The 25,860-nt window shown below is 54.8% G+C and overlaps 8 protein-coding genes across 8 annotated transcripts; 4 read left to right on the top strand and 4 right to left on the bottom strand.

Annotated features, from left to right (window-relative positions):
* The first annotated feature begins 2,197 nt into the window (after positions 1-2,197).
* BO95DRAFT_214007 (F-box and WD domain protein) lies at positions 2,198-5,560 on the top strand. Its single transcript, XM_025581135.1, has 2 exons — positions 2,198-2,755; positions 2,871-5,560. Exons 1-2 carry the CDS (start codon positions 2,509-2,511, stop codon positions 5,348-5,350), a joined length of 2,727 nt encoding a protein of 908 aa, XP_025439845.1. The 5' UTR covers positions 2,198-2,508; the 3' UTR covers positions 5,351-5,560.
* Positions 5,561-6,216: 656 nt separating this feature from the next.
* On the bottom strand, positions 6,217-7,833 carry BO95DRAFT_419155 (uncharacterized protein; the record flags this gene model as incomplete). Its single annotated transcript, XM_025584481.1, has 1 exon — positions 6,217-7,833. One exon carries the CDS (start codon positions 7,831-7,833, stop codon positions 6,217-6,219), a length of 1,617 nt encoding a protein of 538 aa, XP_025439844.1.
* Positions 7,834-8,359: 526 nt separating this feature from the next.
* On the bottom strand, positions 8,360-11,457 carry BO95DRAFT_368808 (involucrin repeat protein; the record flags this gene model as incomplete). Its single annotated transcript, XM_025582849.1, has 4 exons — positions 8,360-8,473; positions 8,533-9,604; positions 9,677-11,223; positions 11,293-11,457. 4 exons carry the CDS (start codon positions 11,455-11,457, stop codon positions 8,360-8,362), a joined length of 2,898 nt encoding a protein of 965 aa, XP_025439843.1.
* A 1,639-nt stretch (positions 11,458-13,096) lies between these two features.
* BO95DRAFT_516561 (putative cell surface receptor/MFS transporter (FLVCR)) lies at positions 13,097-15,159 on the top strand (the record flags this gene model as incomplete). Its single annotated transcript, XM_025591829.1, has 4 exons — positions 13,097-13,225; positions 13,295-13,407; positions 13,490-13,838; positions 13,900-15,159. The coding sequence occupies 4 exons, from the start codon at positions 13,097-13,099 to the stop codon at positions 14,794-14,796; spliced, it is 1,488 nt and encodes a 495-aa protein (XP_025439842.1). The 3' UTR covers positions 14,797-15,159.
* A 908-nt stretch (positions 15,160-16,067) lies between these two features.
* BO95DRAFT_455212 (uncharacterized protein) lies at positions 16,068-18,054 on the bottom strand (the record flags this gene model as incomplete). Its single annotated transcript, XM_025588313.1, has 5 exons — positions 16,068-16,132; positions 16,231-16,353; positions 16,633-16,987; positions 17,347-17,820; positions 17,890-18,054. The coding sequence occupies 5 exons, from the start codon at positions 18,052-18,054 to the stop codon at positions 16,068-16,070; spliced, it is 1,182 nt and encodes a 393-aa protein (XP_025439841.1).
* Positions 18,055-19,970: 1,916 nt separating this feature from the next.
* On the top strand, positions 19,971-21,383 carry BO95DRAFT_213918 (undecaprenyl diphosphate synthase family protein). The gene is made up of 2 exons (XM_025581134.1): positions 19,971-20,319; positions 20,409-21,383. Exons 1-2 carry the CDS (start codon positions 20,095-20,097, stop codon positions 21,369-21,371), a joined length of 1,188 nt encoding a protein of 395 aa, XP_025439840.1. The 5' UTR covers positions 19,971-20,094; the 3' UTR covers positions 21,372-21,383.
* A 456-nt stretch (positions 21,384-21,839) lies between these two features.
* On the top strand, positions 21,840-23,767 carry lys9 (saccharopine dehydrogenase (NADP+, L-glutamate-forming)). The gene is made up of 5 exons (XM_025587123.1): positions 21,840-21,982; positions 22,063-22,116; positions 22,178-22,464; positions 22,578-23,447; positions 23,538-23,767. Exons 1-5 carry the CDS (start codon positions 21,937-21,939, stop codon positions 23,631-23,633), a joined length of 1,353 nt encoding a protein of 450 aa, XP_025439839.1. The 5' UTR covers positions 21,840-21,936; the 3' UTR covers positions 23,634-23,767.
* Positions 23,768-24,183: 416 nt separating this feature from the next.
* BO95DRAFT_502226 (AHA1 family protein) lies at positions 24,184-25,464 on the bottom strand (the record flags this gene model as incomplete). The annotated part of the gene is made up of 3 exons (XM_025591031.1): positions 24,184-25,032; positions 25,100-25,182; positions 25,242-25,464. The coding sequence occupies 3 exons, from the start codon at positions 25,462-25,464 to the stop codon at positions 24,205-24,207; spliced, it is 1,134 nt and encodes a 377-aa protein (XP_025439838.1). The 3' UTR covers positions 24,184-24,204.
* Between the last annotated feature and the right edge of the window lie 396 nt (positions 25,465-25,860).

Below are 25,860 nucleotides of genomic sequence, written 5' to 3'. Positions count from 1 at the left end.
GAGGGGGGGAGTCGAATCTGCGCAGCAGATTAAGGGCAGGCGGGCGTGGACGGGAGCGACAGGCGTGGTTGCACAGGGAACAGCAAGAGGAGCATGGATCAATGAAGGCGAGCCGGTGGACCGATGCGGGATGAATGGGAACAAGCGAGCAGCTAGGGAAACTTAGAGAGTGGAGATAGTGGTACGGTTCACTATCCCTAAGTGAGTCAGTCAGTTTATCCGCAAGCTGGTCTTCCGTGTCTCGACTCAGGAGCCGATCGGGGGATAGATAAGTACCTCTTGAACGAGAAAGAAAAAGTCGCGCGGGGAGGCGATCACGACAGAACGAAATCTCTCCTTGTGATCTTTTAATAGGTTGGGGTTTCTTTCTTTAGCGCGGCGAAGGGTGCCAGGCTTAAATCTCCGGCCCTTGCTGAAGATAGCGCCCCTCCTTTTTCTTTTTTCTTTTTAGTCGAGTAAAATGTAGATTAGTAAAGATCGAAGGCCGAGAAGGTAAGCCAAAGGGGAAAATGATATTGTTGGATGAACAATTCAAAAAAAGAGAGAGGGCGGGTGTGGGGTTTGCCGCTGCAGCCAGGCAGGCAAGCGCAAGTTGACTTTTGGAGGGGAGGGAGAGGAGTGGTAGAAAGGGAGGGAGGGAGGGATGGAGGGATGGAGACAAGAGTTGTGCTTCTGATTGTGGTTACAATGATGAGGGGGGGAGGAAGCCGAGAAGAGAGAGGGGAAGAGAGACGGAGAAGGGAAAGGCGGAATGGATCAGTCAGTCGTCGGGTTTGCCCCTCAACCAAGCGAGCTGAAGTTGGGGTCGAGGCAGATTAGAGAATAGTTGGTAGTGGTCTTGTAGTGTTACAGCCGCGGCGGGAGGCAAAGAAACACCAAAGATTAAAGCAAAGGGAGTCCCAATGCACGAGGTCAATGACAAATTCAATCTAAAGGAAGGGAAATGAAGCAGAAGAGCAACAAGTAGAGATGAGAAAGAGAAAGAAGGGGGGGGGGGGGGAGGGTGGAAAAGAATCCCGCGGCGGAAGAAGGAAAAAAAGGAGGGAGACTGATAAGTTTGGGTGTAGAAAGAGAGAGCTGAGAGAGAAAGTATGAGATGGACGAGAGGCAAAAGGAGAGAGCAGTGGTCAAGTGAACGGAAGAATTTACCTGGTAGTAGCTAGCTGCGCGCGTCAGCTTCCACCCCCCCGACGCAGGAGATCCAAGTATTGTAGATCGATCGGTAGCTGTAGATTATAAAAGAAAGGGGGAAGAACCGAGGTGTGGGAGATTGACAGAGAATCGACACCAAGAGAGAAAGAGAGGGAGGGAGGAGAAGGAGGAGGGGGGCAAAATACTTGAAGGAGGGAGGGAGGAAAGAAAGATGAGGTGTAGAAGTAAAAGTTGTAGTTAGATGATGGATGATCTCCGCAGGGAATCATCCGCCTGCATTTTTCTACGCGCCTCTATTCTGATTGTTCCACCCAGGCGGATTGGAAAGCATGAAGCCGAAGGATGGATTGCTGCATGAAGAAAACCTTCTCTCATACACCAACAGTTTGGGATTGAACAAGGGTATCATCTTCACATACTCGAGCATGGCTCGATGCTGACCGACTATCAAGGAGAATACCGTTCAAGACATACCAAAACCTGACAGCCTCGTAGGGTAAGCAGCCGTTGTGAATGCCATTCTGTCTTACTCACTGATTATAGTTAGTTAGTTAGTTAGTTAACTAATCTTTCTTTGATTGTAAATCAAGATGATGGATCTTCATGTGCTTCAATCTCACAGACTCACATCCCGTGTTCCTTACAGGGCTATTTGTTTTTCATCCCGTCCGCTGACTTACCTGGTACTCTCCTTACTGTAGGTATCCACAGGGGCAACGGTCTACCTCAGTAAGATGAAACAGGGACGATGACAGTGCAGTGAGTGCAGTGAGTGCGGGAAGTGCAGTGCATTGTAGTATAGTATATTTCACTGTAGTAGTTATACTCTTGTTCAAGGGGATGTACTTCCAAAGCCAGCCAATGTGCAGTGAAGGCGGAGTGGATCTTCGGCAACCCGCACCGTAACCCAATCGAGTCAATCTGACGTGACGAGGTCACTTTCCAGTTTACTGCCTGACTCTACCGTCTGTCTCAAGTCTCAGTCTCTCTCTCTCTCTTCTTCCTTTGCTACTACTACAGGACATCACTTCCAACAAAACCCCCCCCTCGAATCTATCCACTAAACCCATTCTCTCCTCCCCCTCCCCCTCCCCCTCCCCGAACTACCTCCGAACTCAGGGGTTTTTCTTTCACACCTTCACCCTTCACACTCTCCTCTCTTCTTCCCGGCCCCCCTCCATCCCTGTCCATGTGGTGTTTGCAATACCCGATCTAGCTCCTTTCGCGACAACCGGCTGTTCTCCAGCCCATCGATTTACTTGAAACAAAGTCGGATGCAGGATCATTGATTCTCTGCTGTAAAGGAAACGGGAAAATCAGACACTGCGAGGAATCCCTGCAAGGTAGTGTGTCCTCATGGCTCGCAAGTCCTCGGGGTCCGCTTCTAGCCCTCGTCTTCCTCCGCTCCAACCTGCCGTCAACCACACCGCCGACTTCGCCGCCGCCGACACCCCTTCGCTGTCGACGCCCTTCAAGCTCGACGAGGGTTACTCCGATGAGACGAAAACTCAGGTCGAGAAGAAGGACCTGGCGATTCCTGCGTCAGATGAGTGGATGACGCTCCAAAAGTGGGTTCTCACGCACAGCGAGGCGGAAAGAGCTGGTAAGTTTAGCAACGGACTCTTCCCGATTCCCCGACCCGCAGGATGTCTTACCACCGTACTGGGGCCGTGGCGATCACCTTCCCATACTAATCAATCGTGAATGTCGTGATGCAGAGCTGGCCTATAACCTTCTTCGCACCATGCGCGCATCCACCGTGACCTCCGTGATCGAGCGCCTGGCGCCGCGCCTGCACATGGATCCGGTGCTGAAACTCCCGCCCGAAATCACCTCCGAGATCTTCTCCTACCTCGACCCACAAACACTGCTGATGGCTTCCCTGGCATCCCGTGCCTGGCGCAATCGCATTTCGGACTCGCGCCTGTGGAAAGACCTCTACATCAACGAAGGCTGGAGGGTGGATATGGACGCTGTCCGCACGTTTGAGCAGGAACACTCGGGACTTTCATCGCCACAGTTACGGAAATCCCGCTCGAGGCATACCGACCCGGATAGCGGGGAGCCGAAGCAGAAGAAGCGGGTACCACCTAGCTGGTTGAACTCACGGACAACCGGATCGCTCGGTCGGAAAACGAGGCCGGAAAACGGGCAAAGGCATGCTGCGCAGGAGGCAGATAGTGAAGGCGACCTTCCTATGGGAGATGCGTCTACCGAGAGGAGGACGTTGTTCTCTCCGGAAGAGCAGACGACAAGCCCGAGCAAACGGCGTGAATCTTACTCCGGATCGACTCAGCTCAAACTCGGTGGAAATGGATTGTCAGCAGCTACGCGCCGTCCCAATTCATCGCTTCTAATCCGGATGCCCAATGGCGCGGCCAAAGTCAACTGGCTCCACCTCTACAGGCTACGAAGAAAGCTGGAAGAAAACTGGACCAAAGGCCGTTTCACAAACTTCCAACTACCACACCCGGCACACATGGAAGAGGCCCACCAGGAGTGCGTCTACGCGATCCAATTCACCGGCAAATGGTTGGTCAGTGGCAGTCGGGACAAAACCCTAAGAGTCTGGGATCTAGATACGAAGCGCCTGTGGCACCCACCTCTGCTGGGTCATACAAAGTCGGTCCTTTGCCTACAGTTCGATCCTCGTCCCTCGGAGGATATCATCATCTCGGGCAGCAGCGATAAAAGCGTCATCATCTGGCGATTCTCCACCGGCGAGAAGCTCCATGAGATCGCAGCCGCGCATGATGATTCCGTCTTGAATCTTCGCTTCGACGAGCGGTATATTGTAACCTGCTCCAAGGACACGCTCATCAAGGTCTGGAGCCGACACCAGCTCTCCCCAGCCGACAAGGACTACCCTAGCATGTTCTTCGGCACCGGCGTAACCTATCCGTCCTACATAATCGATACGGCGGAGATGCCCTCCCCGATGCTGGAAGCCGAACTCGCCAACAGCCACATCCGGAGCCTCGCCCCTTTCTCCCTCCTGATGACCATAGACGGCCACACCGCCGCCGTCAATGCCATCCAGCTCAACGAGGACGAGATCGTCTCCGCCTCGGGGGACCGGCTGATCAAGGTCTGGAACCTCCGCAACGGCGCCTGCAAGAAGACCGTCATCGGCCACGAGAAGGGCATCGCCTGCGTGCAGGTCGACAACCGCCGGATCATCAGCGGCAGTAACGACGACACCGTCCGGATCTTCGACCACGCCTCCGGCGCCGAAGTCGCCTGCCTCCACGGCCACGGCAATCTGGTCCGGACCGTCCAAGCCGGCTTCGGCGACCCGCCCGGCGCGGAGGAGACTCTCCGCCTCGAAGCCCTCGCCGTCGACAACGCTTTCCGCGACGCGCAGCGCTCGGGGGCCAACGTCGACCTCGGGCCCCGCGCCCTCCGCCGCGCCGGCTACACGCAGAACACCACCGGCTCCCGCGACCCCCGGGACATCAAGGCCCTGGGTGCGAAGATCCCCCCCGGCGGCGGCGGCAGCCGGTGGGCGCGCATCGTCTCCGGCTCCTACGACGAGTCCATCATCATCTGGAAGAAATGTAAGGAAGGCCGCTGGGTGGTCGGCCAGCGCCTGCGACAGGAGGACGCAGCTACCAGCGCCGCCTACGTGGTCTCCGACCCGGCCGCCCGCGCGGCTACCGCTCGATCGAACGCTTTCGCCCAGCAGCAACACCTCCAAACCCCTGGCGCAGCAGCAACACAGGGCCAACAAACCCCCACAGCCCCAGCCCCAGCCCCAGCCTCAACCTCAGCATCCCAAGCACCCCAAGCAGGAGGAGGAGGACCCCTCCAAACCCTACAAGCCCTAACAGCCCGCCTAGCCGGCCAACCCCAGCAGCAACCGCAACCGCAACCGCAACCAAACCCAACCCCCAGAGCCCAGCCTCAACAAACCCAGCCCCAGCCCCCCATGAACGGCATCATCAACCCAGCCCTCCACCAACCTTCCCATCTCCCAGCACAGCAACAACAACAACAACAACAAACCCACCCCCGCCCGCGCCACCACCCGCGCCACGACCGCGACGCAAGCGTCGTCCCCACCTCGCGCGTCTTCAAGCTCCAATTCGACGCCCACAAGATCATCTGCTCGAGTCAGGACCCGCGCATCGTCGGCTGGGACTTTGTCGGCGACGACGAGGAGCTGCGCGAGGCCTGCCGCTTCTTCATGTGTCTATGATTCCTTACCTTCTTCTTGTGAAAGGGCTGAATAGTCGATATGGTAGTCACTCTGCGTGTGGGTCTGTCAGGCCTTAAAGGGATGGGATGATTCGAAGAAGCAACGTATCGTACCTAGTTGGCGCTTTCCCAGACAAAAAAGCAAACGAATCGCCGCGGTTGTTTGTCGTTCTGCTTGCTTGCATATCATTGCTTGGGTCTGGGTCTGACTCTGACTCTGACTTGGCAAGTACAGTACATCTAGTACAGTATTATACCCTCTTCGCGCGCTAAGCTTCTTTTCTATCTCCTCAATTCTCCACCTCGCTATCTCATCGTATCTCACGATCCGGGGTGTTCGGTTCGAGAACAGTGGGAAGCGCGGTAGTTCTTCTCTATCTCTTCTCCATTCGGCATGTATCACTCATAGCGTGGTCGCTTATGTCCTTTTCTTTCTTTTCGTGTTTTTTTTGTCGTGTTGAATCATCCATTCAAAGCATTCGCGGGGCATTATTGGAGCGATGGAGTTGGAGTTTTGATCTGGGGCTCGTTAATTTCATGACGTTAACCTCAATTACTTGGTTTGCATTACACATACTTCTTACTCCTTCCAACTTTTTTGTGGTTCTCCCAGACAACTATGACATGAGATTGATGATAGCGGTTGGCATTGCACCTTTTTAGGGATATGTACGTTCTTCACACACACACTTTCTCTGCATCACATTAAAACTAGCCTGAACAGCCATTTGAACTACACCACGGAGTAACTTCCACTCGCAGGGTGGACATAGCATGTAGCCTCCTCTGCGGATATCTGCCACGATCCCTGGAAAAAAGCAACTGCTATTGAGCATCCTACCCCCCGCAACACCCAGTCGACGATTATCAATCCAGAATCTGACCGATGGTGCCAACATTCCGCAAGGCATATTCGTGAACTGACTTCCATGCTTCGGAGAACCATTGTATCGTACGCGGAGCTGAATTTGGAGCTTCAGCTGCCTCGTCTTCTCGATCCGGCTCTACGGCGATTTCATTCGATGTATGACTCCGGGCAGTCTCATATGTCTCACGCGAAGATGTATTGGAGTAGACGGCAGAGTCTGGATCATTTCCGACACCCAAGCAACAGGAGAGACAGGAATGGCCTATTGATAGCAACTTCAGCCACGAGCCAGACGGATTGCAGGCTAGAACGCAAGGATCCGGTCGGGCGGACGTCGTGGGTGATTCTGTAGGGATAAGAGAGCATGCAACCGGCTCTTGTGGTGCTATCTCGCACGCCTGATCATTCACGGTGCTCAAAGGCTGTCTCGAAGGCGCAGGCCTTAATAGCTGAGATGCGCATGTATAGAACGACTCCACCCTGCTCGTTGTATAACCGGTATTCGCCGAGCCAGGCCTCTGCAGGCTGTCATGGGCAGGCAGGCGAGACACTGAAGAGAAGCGACCGCGGGCCGAGTGATGACTCGCAACTGGGCCAACATATGCCGGGGTCATGCGCCAGGGAACTTCTCGCTGAGGACTGTTGCTCTGCTCTCTCTTAAGCTTCCTGTCTTGAGTGAGGCTGCTGAGATCGGGGGTGTTCTCCTCCAAGGCAGGCGAAAGCGCCCTCTGGTGGAAAGCATGATCCTCCATTCGCCTGACCACACCAACACCATGCCCGCTCTGCCGGTAAGGAAAGCGACCCTGCACCGCCGTACCATCCTCCGCTCGTGCCACAGTAGGTGCTTGCTGTTGCGGCTGAGGAGGGGTGGAAGAGGTGAAGCTGAATATCCTTCGGATCTTGTCTCCATACGACGCCGTTCTCGTGCGCCCGGAGGCACCACCACCATCATAGAATCTACTCGACGAGCCACTCGCTGCCTGCGAATTCTGACTATCACCCACTGTGGCCGAGCGAACCTGGAACTGAGAAGAATAGTTCACAGCTTCGGGGGTGCCGAAAGTCGGGAGGCCAGGCGGAGTGGGCGACCTTATGGGCGGTGGAAATGCAGGATACACAGGATTGGCGGGACAGTCCTGCTCAGGCCAGTAGGATGGCTTGGAAGCCTTGTCCGTATCATTGAGGCTGGTGGTGGGTTTACGAAGGTGCAGGACGTCGAAGAAATTCGGTTTCAGCGACTCGTCCTGGGGCGCTGCGACGATTGCTCGGCCTTCGTTGACGGACAAGATGCGACTGTTGTTGGCAGTGTAAGGATGCCAGCCTGGAGACGAAGTTTCCTTTTCCCTAAGATATCGAGGTTGTCGGCACGGCTGTGGTTGTTGTTGTTGTTGTTGTTGCGGTTGACGTGTACGCCCCGTGTCCTGCGCCGTCGGAGGAGGAGGGAAGGTCGTTGTGTGGGCTACTAGCCTGCTATCTAGATCTCGGTGTATTTGCCTAGCTAAGCCTTGTCGGTGCGAAACCTCATCCGAGCTCGAATATGCCCTGATAGCGTCGAAGATGTAACTCTCCTCACTAGGAATAGAGTCCGCGAATTCCAGGTGGGAGTAACGCGCCATGCTAACAGCAGCTGCTCGTCCGGATGAGAAGACCTCGTCGTTGCCAGGAAAATCACTTTGATGCCCCTGCCCTTGATCCTGGAGAACCATACTGCAGAGAAAGTAAAGGAGGCATTCGTCTAATTAGGTCGGAGCAGAAGAAAGGAGCATGACGTCGAGAAGTTGATCGAAGCTGGAAATGATGCAAGTCTAATTAAGGCCATCGCGCTTTCCGTGTATAAAAGGAAGGCGCGACAGGAGCAGAAGGAACAGAGGAAAGATTGACAATCACAGTCAACTCATGTATGCTTAGGTATGTATGCAAGGCTCGCTGATAGACTCTAATCTATGTACACAGACAAATCAGGTACCGAGAATTGGCCGGGAAATTAGTACATCAAGATCGGGTGGGATATACAGGCAGAGATTAGGACGGGGCCTAAATTATGTACGGGGAAAGGGATATTAACAACAAGCCTAGGAATCGGCTGGAAGCGATTGATCGGGCTTAAAGCAAAGAGAAATGAAACATAGGGAAGGATCGAGATCATGAGGCTGTGACGACAGGCTGACCCAGGGGAGGCTTGCCAGTCAAGGTCGCAATATCCTTGTTCAGATTTCGGATTTGAGCCTCCAGCCGACGGCGTTCGTCGTGTTCCGCCTATGTGCGGTGCTGTCAGCTAGAAAGCACATGGAAGAGAGGATTGTGCCATTACATACCTTGCGTATCTTCAGGTTCTCGGACCGCGTGTCTCGCATCATCTTCTTGAATTCATTCTTGAGCACCATGGTGGAGGTGGTCTCATGGCCGTCGCGTCCGCTGCCCATCCAGTTGATTCGTTCTTCATTGAGCTGCGTCTCCAGTTGCTCACAACGGTCGCGCAGGGTATCAATGACTCCCTCGAACTGCTCGCGTTCTTTTTCGAACTCAATGCTGGCCTTGGTCATTACTTCGTAATCGTCCACCGTATCTCGGAGCTCTCTCTCCAGCAACTCCACCCGATGCTGGAGATCACCACCAGGCTTGCCCGCCTTGAGGGCTGCAAGCTCTTCGGCCAGCTCCAGGTTTCGCGTGTTCAGCTCGTCAAACTCCTTCTGGATGGCAGGATTCGCTGCGATGTCGGCCGCTCGCTGGGCTCGCGACCCATAGGCACCGTCCAGCTCCGCCTTGGCCATCGTCAGCTCGGTCTGAGCACGGACGACTTCACCCTCCATCTCTCTCAACTCAGCCTGCAGACGTGAGGTGTTGTTTTCTGCTTCAGCGCGCGCCACGGTCACTTCTGTGACGCGAGACTCCAGAGCTTCGACGTCGGCACGGAGCTGGCCTATAACCGTCTCTAGCCGTGCCACCTCGGTTTCGGCGTTGATGCGTGCATCTGTAGCCTCTTTCAGCTGAGATTCCACACTGGCGCGGAATTGACCCATGGATTCTTCCAACCGAGCAACCTCACTCTCGGCTCGTGCTCGAGCGTCGACGGCCTCCTTGACTTGGGCGTCTGCCTCGTTGCGGGTCTGCTGGAGCGTAGTTTGTAATTCCAAGATCTGCTGCTCGGCGTGCTGTTGGGCTTCCGTGGCCTCCGCTTGGTTGTTTGCCGTACTCTGAAGTTCATCAATAATCTCTTGAAGACGCGTGATTTCACCATCGGTCTTTGAGCGCAAGGTCGTCAACTCCTCCGTGTGAGTGTCGGCTTGTGATTGGAGCTGTTCCTGATGAGCTTCTGTAAGCGCTCTGCTCTTGGAATCGGCTTCCTCCCCATGTTGATCGAGCACTGCTTGTAACCGAGTGGCTTCACTCTGATGCTGCTCAAGCGCCGCCTGCAAATGGGTAGCCTCGCTCTGATGTTGGTCAAGGGCCGCCTGCAACCGTGTTATTTCACTCTCCGCCGCGGAACGTGCTATGATGAGCTCTTCCAGGCGAGCTTCATGGTGGGATTGGATTTCTCCAATGTGGGCTTCCAGACGAGCGACCTCACTCTCGGCTTGCGCACGGGCCTCATGAGCCTGAGTCTGAGCATCCTGTTCCCTCTTGAGATCTTCCAGGACCTTTTCCAGGCGTTCAACCTCGGCTTCGGCGCGCGCACGAGCTTCCTGCTCCGTGGTCAAAGCCTTCGATGTATCCTCCATGACGTGCTGCTCTTGATGGTCTGCCAGCTCTTTTTGCAGGGTTGTTACTTGTTTCATCGCGTCTACCAGATCATCTCTCGTTCGTTGGCCCTCGTTCTCGGAGAATTCGAGGTCTTTCTGGACATGCGCCAGTTGTTGCATCAGGTCCGCGATGTGTGCATCTCTCTCCGCGTCGGACTTGGAGTTCAATTCGCGCTGCTGTTGGATTTGAGTGGTCAAGATGCTCTTCTGCTCGAAGAGCTTCTCAAGTCGGTCTTCCAGCCCACTGAGGCCAGCATGGAGGTAGGAGAAATGTTCCGTCTGGTCTGCACTGGCAGAGTCGGGCGGCGGAGGTAGAGTCTGGGCGCCCGGCATGCCCGATTGCTGGACAATCTGATGTAGTCGCGCGTTGAGCTCGCCGAGCTGCTGCCCGGAGTCATCATCCAAAGACCGTGTCTGAAACTGGTTGCCTGCGGGATGCGCACTGAGACTTTCGAGGCCACTCTCAATATAGGCTACGTATGCTTCCATCGCTGCCGTCGGGGTAGCCCCTGGGGGCGGCTGCGGAACGGGCTCGAGCTCTCCAGCAGGATTGGACTGTAGGATCAAGTCATACACCCTCCCACTTAGATACTCCAACCGTTTCTCAGTATCCTGAACAGCCTCCAACCCAAGTCCATGCAGCCCCTGGCCGGCGGGCTCTTCCAGATGACCCGACGGCTTGTAGAAACTCCGATCATCAAACCCATCGATACTATCCCGGGTGTTGTGGCTAGACAGACTCTCCGGGGTGTGGGGCACATTATTCTTGAGGTTCTTCTTCAGACCCTTGTGCGTCATCTGCAGGATCCCAGCCGTGTGCTCCAGCAGCCGGCTATTGACCTGCTGCAAGCGGCGCTCCAGGTCCCAGATCTCCCGCGACAGCTCCTCGCACTTGCGGGTGCTCAGCGCCAGCTCTTCGTCCGTCTTGTCCATGGTGGTCTCATTGGGTCCGAGCAGGCTTCGTTGGGATCTCGGGGAGGAGGCTTCGGGGTCCTCCCGGCCGTTGAAGGAGGGGCTCTTGGGCGTGTACAGCCGGCTCAGCGACATGGCGGCATCGCGCAACTTCGTCTCCAACGCCAGTTTGCGTTTCGCAGCGTTCAAGCGACTGTTGACGAACTTTTGCTCCTTCTTCAGTCCCTCCACTTCCTCCAGCGACAGGATCTCGTAGTGGGTGCTGTCGCTCATGGCGGTCTCCGTGAGCAGGTACATGGCGACGGGGTCATGGGTGTGGAGTGCGGCGGAGTTCCGGGGAAGGTTCGTGTTCAGCTGCAGGGGCACGATGGAGAATAAGTATGCGATTATGTCCAAAGATTGATGGTTAGGGGTCTCACGAACCGGGTTGACTTGCGACTTGCCCAGTGGCTGCTGGGGTCCGGACGCATCGCGGTAGCCGTTCATCAGCACTCCGGTTGGGGGCGGTTGCGAAGCGCCGTAGGAGGCTGAGTGCCTGGGGTCGCCGTACGAGGACAGGCTAGACCTGACATCGAGGCCGTCGTTCATGGTGGTAATGTGTTACGAATCGAATGTCGAAGAATGTCGGGGAGAGGGACTTGAGGCAGCAGGTCGGGGTGTTTTAAATTGGAGACTCGCGGATCAACAGGCAAGGCCCATCGTCCGCAGTGGCAGCCGTGGACACCGTCCCCCCAAGGCAGAGAAGGGAGGGAGGGGTTCTCGTTTGAAGACTGAAAGAATGAAGGGAAAATAGATAACAGAAAATACCAAGGTAAGGGAGAGACAAACGCTCAATACGACTGAATTAATTGGTACAAGGAAGGGAGATGGAGGGGGGAGGAAGAGGGAGCGGAGGGAGAGAGAGAGAGAGAGAAAGGGACTGGAAGAAGGAATACTAAAAGATCAGCACCAGCCGACCGGAGCATACAAGAAAAGAACTAAAGCGATCACCACTCAGTGGGACTGCATCTGAGTTATTTAAACTACCCAAGCTGTGATCGGTCAGGAAGGTGCAGGTGCAGGTGCAGAGATGGATGGATGGCTCCGATGCGATCGCTCTTCTTCACAGTTGACGCCATCCATCCATCCATCCATCCATCCATCCATCCATCCATCCATCCTCCTGGACAGCTCTCATTCCTTTGTCCCCCTTGGGGAATCCCTTCTTCCCTTCCTCCATCCCATCCCATCCTCCAGGCTGCCATCCCAACTTTTTCCTCCAGCTGCAGCTGAGACCCCAGCCGCTGTCATGGCAGGAGTTTGACAGGCACCCCAAAAAAAAAGTGGAATGTCTGTCTGTCCATAAAGAACTCCTCTGAATTGGATTGGATTGGATTGGATTGGATTTTCTATTATTAAACCCCCCCCCCGGAATTTCCCCTGAAACAACGGATTCCTCGGTTGAGCTCCACTGCCGCCATCCTTAATTCTCAACCACATGAACCACATGGTAGAAAGAAGTTCTTGGAAAAGGGTGATCGTGAAGAAAGACCGGAGGAGAATGACGCAGCTGCCGGCCGAAGATCTTCTCCTCGAGTCACTCACTCACTCACTCACTCACTCAGCCTTTCGGGATTTTCGGGGGAAATATCGCGCGCAGATGATTGTGATACGTAAGTTACATATCACACTCGATGGGATGAACCGAGATTAGACTACAAGTTCAACATCCTTGGCAGTGCTGTCTGTGTATGCTCTGTTGATGTGCTGCTGGAAGAGACTCAACTCAATCAGTTCCAGTTCTTTGTCTGACTTACTTCGAGGTTCTTATATAACATGGTTCAACCCACCGAGGCTACCTGCCCAACTTCATTCGTCATAGCATCCATGATAGCAACCAGAACCACACTCTCAAAATTGAGATGGGAGAGGATGTAACATCCATCTCCAGATGTAACCACAATCAGCCTGACTTTCGGCTCAATTGAAACAGCCCAAACCCCCCAGAGCCGGTTGATCTGCTTCAACCTGTCTGGATTGCGCCCGCAAAGGCCGCGCAAATCACAAGCAGCCGAGCATGCGATTTAATATAAAGTAACCGCGGGGAATCAACCACTGCACCACTGCACCACTGCACCAACCAGCCTATCAGCCATTTATCTTTGCTGGGTTTCCCCTCCCCCGGATATCTCTCTTCCCCTCATTTTCACTTCCTCATTCCATTCGGTTCTGGTGTCCACACGAGATCATGGCCACGAGGAATGTTGAATCGGGGACGGATGCGCTCCCTCCATCCGGACCGGTCTACAAGGTTTACAAGCGACGATTTTGGGGGTTGATCCAGCTGGTGCTGTTGAACATCGTCGTTAGTTGGGATGTAAGTTGCAAGTGCGTAAATGTAAAGCAAGAAAAAAAAAAAACCCCACGCTCTAACATCACGCGACAGTGGTTGACCTTCTCTTCGATCTCGACCACCGCCGCCGAGCACTTCAAGGTCTCGGAGAGCGCCATCAACTGGATGAGCACCGGCTATCTCTTTGCCTTCTGCGCCGCCAGCCCGTAGGTTCACTTCTCATAGTTCATCACCCAAATAGCATGGGCACCAAACAGCACGCACCTAACTCAGGACTCTCCCATCCAGCGTCGTCATCTTTACCCTCAACAAAGGCGGCCCCAAGCCCGCTATCATCATCACCTCCTCTCTGCTGCTGGCCGGCAATTGGATCCGATATGCCGGCACGCGAGCTCGGGGCGGGATATTCGGGGTGGCCATGTTCGGCCAGATCCTGATCGGCCTGGCGCAGCCATTCTGTCTCAGTGCACCGACCCGGTACAGCGACCTCTGGTTCTCCGATCAGGGGCGCACGAGCGCGACGGCCGTGGCGACGCTCGCCAACCCCCTCGGCGCAGCTCTGGGGCAACTCATCGACTCGTTCTGGGCCACCGAGCCCGACGACGTCCCCAACATGGTGCTGTACATCTCGATCATTGTGAGCTTTCCACCCTCTGTCCACCCACCGCGTGACCAACACTCACCCCCACAAACAACAGGCGACAATCGCATCACTCCCATCCTTCATCCTGCCCTCCGCACCACCGACCCCACCCAGCGCCTCCTCCGCCAGCCACCAGAACACCAACACAAGCGAACCGACCCCACTCCTCCCAACCGTCACGCAACTCCTGCGCACCCTCGAATTCTACCTCATCCTGATCCCCTTCTCCATCTACGTAGGCTTCTTCAACAGCGTCTCCTCGCTGCTGAACCAGATCCTCAGCCCCTACGGGGCCAGCGAGACCGAAGCCGGGATCGCGGGGGGCATCCTGATCGTCGTGGGGCTGCTGGTCTCGGCGCTCATCGCCCCGATCACGGACCGGTACAAGCACTACCTGGCCACGATCCGCATCCTGGTCCCCATCGTCGCCGCCTCGTACATCGGGCTAATCTTCGCCCCGGCCAGCCGCGCGGGCATCGGCCCCACGTACGCCGTGTGCGCCCTGTTGGGTGCTTCCTCCTTCGGCCTGCTGCCCGTCGTGCTCGAGTTCCTCGTCGAGATCACCTACCCGTTCTCCCCGGAGGTCGGGAGCACCCTCTGCTGGACGGGCGGGCAGCTCCTGGGCGCCGTCTTCATCCTCGTGCAGGACGCCCTCAAGGCCGGGCAGCACGCCTCCCCGCCGGAGAACATGCGGAACGCGCTCATCTTCTCCGCCGTCGTGGCGGCCGTGGCGGCCCCGCTGCCGCTGTGCATCGGGCTGTTTGGCCGCGACGTGCGCCGCAGGCGCTTGGACGTGGATCGCGGGGTGGATCTGGGGGAGGTCGTCGGGGACGATGATGAGACCATTGACAACGACGCGGACGCGGACGCGATCCGTCGCGGGGATACAGCCGGCAGTGCCGGCGAGAAAGGGAAGTCCAGATTCAAGTGGTCGGTCTCCTCGAGACAATAGTGTGTTGCAGGAACAGCGGTTGTAGTAGGGGGGTGCGTATGTGTTTTGCTCGCATGGCTGGGCACAGGCCCTGTCCCTTACACAAATCGGTCGCCATGTTCCGACAAATGCTGGTGACTATTCACACCCACTGAATCTGCAGCCTGGAGTTTGCGGATGGACCGCGAGGAGGTGAACTACGACCCATGATGAATATATGATTGATACCCGACATTGAATGCGAACCCTGGTATATGGATGTCCCTGTCAGTGTATAGTGCTATTTCAGTCTGCGAGCCTGCGATGCTATGCATTTCAATGCCCCAGGGTTTAGAACCTACATTCCAAGAAATAGACCAGACCAGTAGACACCCAGCAAATAACACCCTGACAACGCTAGAGCAGGTCCTTCAAAAATCTAGCGGCCCTGGCTCAGCCGGCCATGGTTTTCCCAAGCTCCCTTCTGACTTGGTGGGTGTGCACGGAGCAAAAGCGCCCGCTCTTCGTCCGGCGTGGGCAGAGCTGATATTCGATCTCGACTGGGCGGATGCTGACTTGGATGGCTTGAAAGTGCATTGCGGTGAAAAGAGATAAGGCTTCGGGCTGCCAAGGAAGTTATCAGCGGTAATGACTGCGGTGTTGAGCGGCGAAGAGACAGGGCGCAATGTCAGCGGAGGTGGATGGACAACACAGCAAGAGGTAGACCGAAGAGACACGTCCTGCCCCTGCGGGGCATCAAATACACAAACCCAATGTAGAAAGCACAATTCACATTCATCTAAAAACAAAAGAGACCAAGTAAATAGTAAAAGCACAGTTCAAACAGGCAGAGACCAGCTATCTGTACATACACAGTAAAAGGGATTCTTGATCCAAATCCCCTTTTCCCTTCCTCCCCAGCTCACAATAAGACGAAAAGAACAGGAAAAGAGGTAGGTTTCTCCCCCTTCTATTCGTGTTCATCTATCCATGTAGCAGATGAAAAAAACAACAAGTATCTCCAAACCCTGTCGTTTCAGTGGCAGGGTTGACAGACACATTTTTTTTCCTTCACCCTGGAACAACAAAAATCAAAGCCATCATACAACACTCTGAACCTGAAACGGAAACGGTTGTCTTTCTCGGGTACGCGATCGGTCTCCCCTATTTCGTCACCGCGCGAGGGTTTCATTCCGCCATTGTTATACAATCGAGACTGAGCTTAGCGGTGGTCATGACAATTTTCGAAAAGACACATCGCGCGGCGGAGGGAAAAGAGGGGCTAATCGTTGCGTGCGCAAGGCGTAGCCCGTTTAGGCGAGCTGCTTCCAGAGCTTGGGGGCGGCGCACTGGGTAGCGCAGTGCGTGAGGTGGAAGACTGTTGGTTGGAAGAGAGAAAAAGATGATTAGTCACACGCGGACATCCAGCGGCCATCTGGGGGTGCCTTCGGGAACAGGAAAGACAGATAGACGTACACTCCTCAACGCAGTCCTCCTTGGGACCCTTGTAGTCCTCATCCTCCTCCTGCTTGGTTACGCGCTCGATGCACTCATCGAAGTGGTGCTTGTAGGGGGCGCACTGGGCGGACTTGGCGCACTCTGCAGTTTAGGGTCATAAAGGTCAGCCAAACTGTCCAATTGAGTCTGAGACAAGCATGGAGTTGCGCGAGTTCGATGCAGCGCCAATGACGCTGAATCAGCGGATGTTGTGTTGGTCGAATCCCGTCAGGAAGACTGGCCGACGGCAGGAATTGGGTGGTTGTCTGATATGTCAAGGACAAGCCATTGCCGCGGCGGAAGTCCAGAGTTGACCCAACATCGAGCTTCAACGCAAACAAAATGCAATAAAGAAGTGGATTCAAGGATAATTAAACTCACCCTCCTCGAGCTTGGGCTTGATGTCCTCGGGCTCCTCCTCCTCTTCCTCCTCTTCTTCTTCCTCCTCCTCTTCCTCCTCCTGGGGCTCCTCCTCCTCGGAAGACTCCTCGGCGGGGGTCTCCTCGGCGGACTCCTCGGTGGACTCTTCGCTGGAAGCAGCAGCCTCCTCAGCGGGCTTCTCCTCGGAAGACTCAGCCTCCTGGCTGCTGGTCTCCTCGACGGACTCGGCGGGAGCCTCAGCCTGAGCCTCGGGGAAGCCGAAGGAGGAGATGACGTCGGAGAAGAAGTCGGCGAGACCCATTGTGTTCGTGTGGGGAGGGAGGAAACTGGTCAATTGATGACTACCGGGGAGAGCCTAGGGTTGGCGAAGGTGTGGGGGGTGGTGGTGGTGGTGCGGTGGGCAGCAACGAGCGAGTTTGGATGAGGTTGGCGGTTTTGAGCTTTGGCACTTCCTTTGCCGTCTGGGAAAATCGGAACGCCCCGGCCGCCGGCGAAAGGCCAATTATCGCACCCATGATTGGCCGATCCTTGTCGGAAGGGAGATGACTAATCGCTGAACTACAGAATGGAATTACCCATACTCATAATGCCAGAAGATAGTATACAAGCCATCTGGAATTGATTGTTCCTTTTTTCTCTTCTTTTCTCATACGCAACGGCTGTAAGCCTTCATCAACTGGCCCGGCGCAGTCTTGCCTCCAATTCATCCGCCACGCTTTGCTGCTGGACCGTCTCATAGTCCGGCGGTGGTTCCACCATGGAATCCGTCTCTGCTGCATGAGGCTGACTCTGTGGACTCATGCATTGGTCCTGGCTGGCTTGACCTCCCCCAGCACCATTGTTCGTGGGGCCAGAATAGGCTGGCAGCTCGTCCAAATGAATCGTGGAGAGGTCAACGTTCCTGGCTCCGCGACTGCTTGCTTGCGAGTTCTCGACCGCCTGCTGTAGACGCTCCTTGATTCGTTCGAAATGATTATGGAAGTCGAATGCGCCTCCTTCTTTGAAAGTCACCTTGACCTGTACTGCAGGCAAGGATGGAGGGATCCCGCCTCCCGACACGGGCTGGACCAGGGCGATCCAGGCATTTGGCCCAAAGAACGGAGCAGTGACGTGGGTATCATGAACATTTAGCAGCGGCGCAGAGAACGACTGAAATGTCTGCGATTTCTGTGTCGGGATATAGACAACCTGCCCAATTTATGTCAACCAAGAATCTCAGACCAGACCCCTGCAGGGTATGTGAGGAGATGGTAATACCCGTTGGTTTGTCAAAAAAATTTGACCAGCACTGCTTTGGATGGAAAATGAGTTTTTGCCTCCAGATGAGCTCAGCGGCTGTAGCGCGAGGCTGGTGCGAGGTGGAGATGTATAGATCAGCTGCTCATGCGGCAGGCGGACAAAGCCATCCTGGTCATGGAGCATCACCCAGCTGTGCAATCACGAGTCAGCTAAGAACATCATAACACATGATTTAACGATGAATGCAGTAGCATCGATGGTAGAGCAGAGGCAACCGGTGTCAGGCCAAGGCTAGCGATCCTTCATATGTTGATGGCGCAGAGAAAGCCCAAGAGGATGTTCCCCCGGACAAATAGTTATAAGCAAGCGGAGAATGGGGAAGTCATATACATACTTGATCGACATAATGGCCTAGCTATTGAGGCTGGATGTATGGTTTGATCTTGCAGATTATGGTGTTGTCTGGATGTACCGGAGAAGTGACGGTAGTAACTTGCGTAGTTGGAATAAAACTGAGAGAAAGGACTGAGGATGTGAAGCCAGCTCCAGGGCAACCCAGGCTGAAACAACCGACAGACGGGAAGCCACAGGGGCAGGCTGTTGATCCTGAGGTCGCGAGTTCGAGATCGGTGAACAGATGAATTAGGAAGTATGGTTGGTGGTCCCCTGGATGTTATGCAATAATCTGTAGGTTGGTGGTAGTATATCAGATCCGAGTTCTAGAAGTCCGATCGAATGAAATAGGATAAACTGCGGACAGGGACCGGACCGGATCAAACAGCCACCAATAAAGATAGGTGAACAGTGAGCCTAGATGAACCAGTGAATATGACGAGAAAGTCCCTGTGCTTTTCAGATGCTTGGGGAGTCACTTTGAGTACAGTTCGGATTGATAGTAGTGATTGATGATTAGGATAAGTGGAAGTGCAGTTAAAAGGCACGGTGGGAATTGTTCATGTAATACTGGGTCCGCGGGGCGGCCGTCAGGCGGGGAACCTCCCAATCTCCCAATCTCGCAGAGTCATCTGAATACTAATACTCTTTCCAGATTGTATGAGTAGTGGATTTTCTTCTCTACAGTTGCCTTGTCCTACTCACTGCATCAACATATCCCTAACTTGGCCAAGGTTGCCTTTGAGCTGCACTTAGCAATCTAGTCACATCCAGACCACTTCTGAGCCTATGAATTCTGCAGAGAATGTTCGATGCTATAGTTAGTGTCTGGTGATCCTCTAGAACTTCTTCGCGGAACTGCATACTACTGTACATATTGTACTAGACACTAAAATTAAACATGCTATGATACATGCACTATTCTACATTCAATGCCCACCTACCTACCTACCTACCTACCGCAAGGATTTCAGAAAGGCATTCCTTCTGCCGGCAAGTGTCTCTAATGAAGCTTAGAAGAAGCAGCCCGCCACCCACATCACTCCCTACTTAGTGGCACACAATTTGGGTTGAGGAACAACTGAAGTATTAAGCTGATCTTGATTCATACCTTTCTTCTTATTCTGACAACATGCTCGCGGGGGGGGGGGAGGGTGGACGGCCTTGTCTACCCACCGCGGGGGGCCGGAAAGGCAAGAGGGAAAGTGGAAAGTGGAAAGAAGGGTGATTTACACGTGGAGAAAGCCGTCGGATCCTCCAGTTTTGTTGCCCAGTGCCGACCCACACACAGTTTAGCTTACAGGTTACGTTTCCGGTTTCCCCTTCGGTGTTTCTCCCTTGGCTCATTTATCTTCGCCTCGGTCGGTCGGTCGGTCAGCCTTATTCCAATTGCTTGGTTCCCCCAGATTCCTCCTGCCTGGCTTGACTTCGACATTGACTTCATCATTATTTCTTTTCCAATTGAGTGTGTTGCGTGGCCTGGTGACCGCCTGCCTGCCTGCCTTTGCCACCAGAAATTTCCCACCTTAAAACAGAAACAGTGTAGCCTGACGGGCACGGTCCTATCGGTCAAGGACCACATTGCGATACTTTCTTCTACCTCATATTTGAACTCTATTGCGGACTGGCAGTTTCTCCAGACTTTCTACCGTTGATTCCGAACCTGATTCTCTGTGTACCATACCTCAATTGTGGTAACTTGGACCAAACGCCGCAAGTACCGACTCGGCCATCCCCTTTCTCCGTCCGTGTCGCGAACTCGAAATCCCGAGGCCGCTCTTCCTTCGTCGTACCATTTTTGTGTGTTGCCAAACGAGAAATAAGAAAAAAATGTCGACCTCGATACACCTGTCGCGATTCAGGAAATGGCTTCTGGCCTCTCCACCAATGGAGTTTGTCATTGCGCAACTCCGGGAGTTGTTGGTTGGGGCAATCAAGCAGGGTCCAGTTCCACAGCATATCGCGTTTGTCATGGACGGGAACCGGAGATTTGCGCGGTCACATGGCATTGAGACCGTGGAGGGGCACAATATGGGCTTCGAGGCCCTGGCAAGAGTGAGTCGTTGTTCCGGAGTCGTCACGTTCTTCATCCATGCTACTGAGCTCTCGCTGACTTTTTTTTTTCTTTCTGATTGGCTTTGCAGATCCTCGAAGTATGCTACAAGAGCGGAGTCAAGGTAGTTACGATTTATGCCTTCAGTATCGAGAACTTCAAGCGGTCGAAGTTCGAGGTGGACGCCTTGATGGAGATGGCGCGGGTCAAGCTGTCCCAGATGGCCCAGCACGGAGAGATATTGGATCGGTATGGTGCCAAAGTGCGGATACTGGGCCGACTGGACATGCTGAAGCCCGATGTCCTTGCTGCCGTCAACCGGGCGGTCGACATGACGAGCGGGAACGGCGAGCGCATCCTCAATATCTGCTTTCCGTACACCTCGCGCGACGAGATCACGGGAGCCATCCGGGATACTGTATCGGAGTACAGCCAGCCGCTGCCGGCGAACCGCCCGTCGAATGCCAGCCAGCGTACGCCCTTCTCCGAGACACACATCACGCAGAATATCCGAGCCCGGGCGCAGCACACGAAGGCGGACGATCTTCCCAGTGACGTTGAGACCGCGTCGGAATCGTCTAACGAGGACGGTGCCCCTGCAAACAACCTTCCGAACCAGGTCTACGAGTCCGGGTCTTCGTTTTCGTCCTCCTCCACCCTGCATCTGGGCGGGCAGACGGACGCGGCCAACGGAAGGGAGAACTCGCCCCGGAAGGAGAAAGCCGTGTACATGTCCCCCGAGACGATTACCCGGCAGACATTAACCGAGCACATGTTCACGGGCGACAATCCTCCCTTGGATCTACTGGTCCGCACGTCGGGCGTGGAGCGGCTCAGCGACTTCATGCTCTGGCAATGCGACGAGGAGACGGAGATCGTCTTCCTCGACGTGCTGTGGCCGGATTTCGACCTGTGGCATTTCCTGCCGGTGTTACTAGGCTGGCAGCGTCGGATTTCCAAGGCGAAGAAGAACCCGGACGCGGAAGGCGACTTCGACGGGGAGAGCTACGAGCCCACCGAAGAAAGCAATGGTAAGAAGGTCAAGGGCTTGTAGTCGGAATTGCGATTTGCACATATATCATCGAGAACACCCCCAGGAGTTTGGAGTTGCTTTTTTGACGCAGCAATTGGAAGTGATATTCCCCTTTGTTGCATCCCCATCATTTGGTACTCGTTTATAGCGCAGCAGAGGTAGAAAAGTGAACCATGGGCGTGGCGTGTATATACGCATGCATACAGACAGACAGACAGACACACATACACACATAGACCAGAGATACAGTACACATGCAGCATACAAGCATGCAAGCAAAGCATAAACTGATCCACTGACTCGGTGCAAATCATCACTCATACGGTGTATAAATAGGGCGGGTCTTATCTCCCTGAGTCAGTGGCAACAGCCAATAGAATTGCGTGGATGCGCCGTGCTCCGATACCGGGTTGCACGTGACTCGGAGCGGCGGGGAAAGGTGTGGCAGCTACAGTAACGTTAGTAACCCTGGGGTCAATGACCAGGCCATTCGACTTTGACTTTTCTTCTTCTCTTCTTTTTATCTTTTTTTCTTTCCATCTGGATCATCTCCTCCCTTCCCATTGACCGTCTATATTCTTTCACAATGGCTATCGCAGGCTCCAAGGTTCTCTTGCTGGGCTCCGGCTTCGGTATGCTCTGCCCTCTCCGCAATGCGGGGTGACTCACTCACTTTCACTTTCACTGCCATTGACACTGATATCGGGAATAGTGACCAAGCCCACCGTCGAGGTTCTCAGCAAGGCCGACGTGCACGTCACCGTCGGTAAGCCATGACCCCCAACCCCTAATACAATCCTCAGAACCCAGAACTAACCCCCTCCAAGCCTGCCGCACGCTCGAATCCGCCCAGAAACTCAGCGAGGGATTCAAAAACACGACGGCGATCTCGCTGGACGTCAACGACGATGCGGCGCTCGACCAGGCACTAGCCAAGGTCGACCTGGCCATCTCGCTGATCCCCTACACCTTCCACGCGCAGGTCATCAAGGCCGCCATCCGCACCAAGAAGCACGTCGTGACGACCTCGTACGTGTCGCCGGCCATGATGGAGCTGGACCAGGCCGCCAAGGAGGCCGGGATCGTCGTCATGAACGAGATTGGTCTGGACCCTGTACGTTTGCCTTATCCTTACCCTGCCCTTACCCAGTTTCCCCCCTAAAAAACACTTGACACTTCCCACCCCAACCCCATCCAAATACACTAACCCGACGAAAAAAAAAAAAGGGAATCGACCACCTCTACGCCGTGAAGACGATCTCGGAAGTCCACGCCTCGGGCGGCAAGATCACGAGCTTCCTCAGCTACTGCGGTGGGCTGCCGGCGCCGGAGTGCTCCAACAACCCGCTGGGGTACAAGTTCTCGTGGTCGTCGCGGGGGGTGCTGCTGGCGCTGCGCAACGCGGCGAAATTCTACCGGGACGGGGAAGAGTTCAGCGTGGCGGGCCCCGACCTCATGGCGACGGCGAAGCCGTACTTCATCTACCCGGGGTTCGCGTTCGTGGCGTACCCGAACCGGGACTCGACGCCGTATCGCGAGCGGTACAGCATCCCTGAGGCCCAGACCGTGATCCGGGGCACCCTGCGGTACCAGGGCTTCCCCGAGATGATCAAGACGCTGGTCGACATCGGGTTCCTGGACGACACCCCGCAGGAGTACCTGGCGGCGGGCGCGACGATCAGCTGGAAGGAGGCGACCCAGAGGATCCTGGGCGCCACTTCCGCCTCCGAGAAAGATCTGGAGTGGGCGATCTCCAGCAAGACGCAGTTCGCTAACAACGACGAGCGCAACCGCATCATCTCCGGGCTGCGCTGGATCGGCCTGTTCTCCGACGAGCCCACCAGCCCCCGCGGCAACCCGCTGGACACGCTGTGCGCCACGCTCGAGCAGAAGATGCAGTACGGCCCCGACGAGCGCGACCTCGTCATGCTGCAGCACCGCTTCGAGATCGAGCACAAGGACGGCGCCAAGGAGACCCGCACCAGCACCCTGTGCGAGTACGGTGTGCCCGGCGGCTACTCCGCCATGGCCAAGACGGTCGGCGTCCCCTGCGGTGTTGCCGTCAAGTTGGTGCTCGATGGCACGATTAACCAGAAGGTTTGTTTCCCCTTCCCCTTCCCCTTCCCCACCCCCTTTGGTCCGTCAGCAAAGTAAGAATAGAAGCTAATCGGTGATTGTGGGCGGTAGGGTGTCATCGCTCCCATGACCATGGACATCTGCACGCCTCTCATCAAGGCCCTCAAGGAGGACTACGGCATCGAGATGATCGAGAAGACTTTGTAAACATTTTACCAGACGTTCTTCTCGCGTGTGTGTTACGAACTCAATTAATGACGTGAAAATGGCCCGGGGTGGTTTAGATAGCGGCAACAAAAGGCTAGGGTAGAAAAAACCAATACTATTTTACGCAGTCGTACCTATGAATCTCCTTGAACTAAATTAGTGATAAAATATATCCAGAACCATTTCATCTTGCATTGAGCACTCGGGGTTGTACCGGTATAGATACTTGACTACGGAATGAATGCCAGAGGAAATATGTACTGTACTATTCATCGTCCGTCTATCGTGGACTTGTCGAACACGTGCGCGCGCGTGCCCCCTCGCCGCCGACGGTACAGGGTACGTGCGTATATATCACGAAAAGGAAGAAAGGAAGGTATGATGACAATGCCTGCAGCGCATGATGCCTGCGTTATGCCCAGGAATCCCCCATACGCCTCAACCCGCCCCAATTACGAAAAACGAAATCGACGACGTGCGTTGATATGGACAGGTTTATGGCTTTAGATCATCCTCAACTCTCTCTCTCTACCCAATTAAAGTGTTCCCAACTGAGAAATTTATGAAAGCTTCACATATATTCATGAGTGTGTTCAGAGAATAGTGCCAAACCTAAACCCAGCAAGAGGACAACCAAGGCGATCAGTAGCTGTTTTCCAGAAAAGGTCGCTGGGGAGGACCTGGTGTACACAGGACCTTTGTAAGGAAGCAAATTGGGGAAACAGGGGCCTTTTGATAAAACATACCCGAAAGTCTGCTTGATACTGCGGACGTAGTACACGTCCCAGTTCTGCTTGGTCACGTCCTCCTGGCCGACGGGGACGCCGGTCCAGGTCACGCGCATCTGGGTCACACCGTCGACATCGTTCTGGTCGAGCTTGATGTCGAGCGTACTGAAGTGACCCTCGGGCCATTGGGCCAGGCGCCACTTCTGTGTAATCTCGGTGGGCTCGAGCTTGACGTACTCGCCGCTGACATTGCCGTCAAAGATGGCGAACTTGCCGCCGACGTGGGCGCCCTCGAACTGGCGGGGAGCACCGCGGGTGAACGCGGCAATGCGTTGAGGGTCGGTGAAAGTGTTGTACAGCTCCTCGGCGGTGGTGCGGAACTCGTCCGAGGCAGTCACAGTGGTGATGTTGACCGAGACCTTGTTGCTAGTGGTGGTGGTAGTGGTGACGGGGGCGGCGGCCTCCTTCTTGACCTGGGGGTGGTACTTGGGCGCAGCAAAGCCGCTGGAAGGGTTGACACCAGGGGCATGCTGGAGGTCCTTGCCGTGCTCAGTGATCAGAGCCGGAGCAAGCGTGGCGAGTTCCTTGCGGAGCTGGGGGACGAGCTTGGAGCGAACCAGGTCCTTCACGGCCTGCTTGGAGGGGGAATCGGAGTAGTTCTCGATTTCAAACTGAGTAGCCCGGAGGTCAGTCAACCCCCTTCAGGACGGCAATGGGGGCGGCTGATAGGGAACATACGACGTACTCATCTTCCTCGGTATCATGGGCTACCTCAGGAATGGTGATGGTACCACTAACGGACTCCTCGTCCTTGGTCTTACCTGTCAAAAGGTCTTAGTCGCGCCTCGGAAAGAAAGCACTCTTGTTGTCATTTACGAACCTTCATACTCCAGCTGTACTTTGACGTCGAACAAGGTGATGACCTTGCCCTTCCGCTGGCTGACGTCTACATCGCCATCCATCGACAGCAGGTTGGAAATCTTGGCGGAGGCGCCATTGTCCTCTGCGGAGACGACAACGAGCTTCTCCTTAAGGTAATCTTTGGCCCAGCCCGAGGCGTCCTTGTTCACCCAGTGCCAGTTGTTGGGGTTGTGCAGAACCATGTTGATTGTTTTATTTTATTTAAGGATTGGTCTAATGACTTGGTTGCAGGTAGAAGCTGCTTCTATTGCGGGGCAAAACTTCGCTAGTGTGGGAAATTTTAGCGAGTTTTAAAACTGCTTGGGTTTTGGATTCCCACTGAGATGGAGGGAGGCTAGGTTCTGAGGAGACACAATGGATGATTAGCAAAAGTCTCCAGCCAGTGTTTCATAGAGCATAAAGCATCAAAGGTGTGAAAGAATGTCAGGATCCAGATAGCGTTTCCGGATCGCAAGCTAATCAGCATGGAGGATAGAGTAAATATCCCCGTCTGACTGGTGCCAGCTATGATGTCTCATCATAAAGAAAGATTGTGTAAAGGAGGGGTGCATTGTGAAGGAAAAGAGTGTGAAAACTCA

Source organism: Aspergillus brunneoviolaceus, assembly GCF_003184695.1.
Source record: "Aspergillus brunneoviolaceus CBS 621.78 unplaced genomic scaffold BO95scaffold_55, whole genome shotgun sequence".
NCBI classification, from domain to species: domain Eukaryota; kingdom Fungi; phylum Ascomycota; class Eurotiomycetes; order Eurotiales; family Aspergillaceae; genus Aspergillus; species Aspergillus brunneoviolaceus.
Note: the sequence above shows the minus strand (reverse complement) of the source record. Positions and strands in the feature narration are given on the sequence as shown.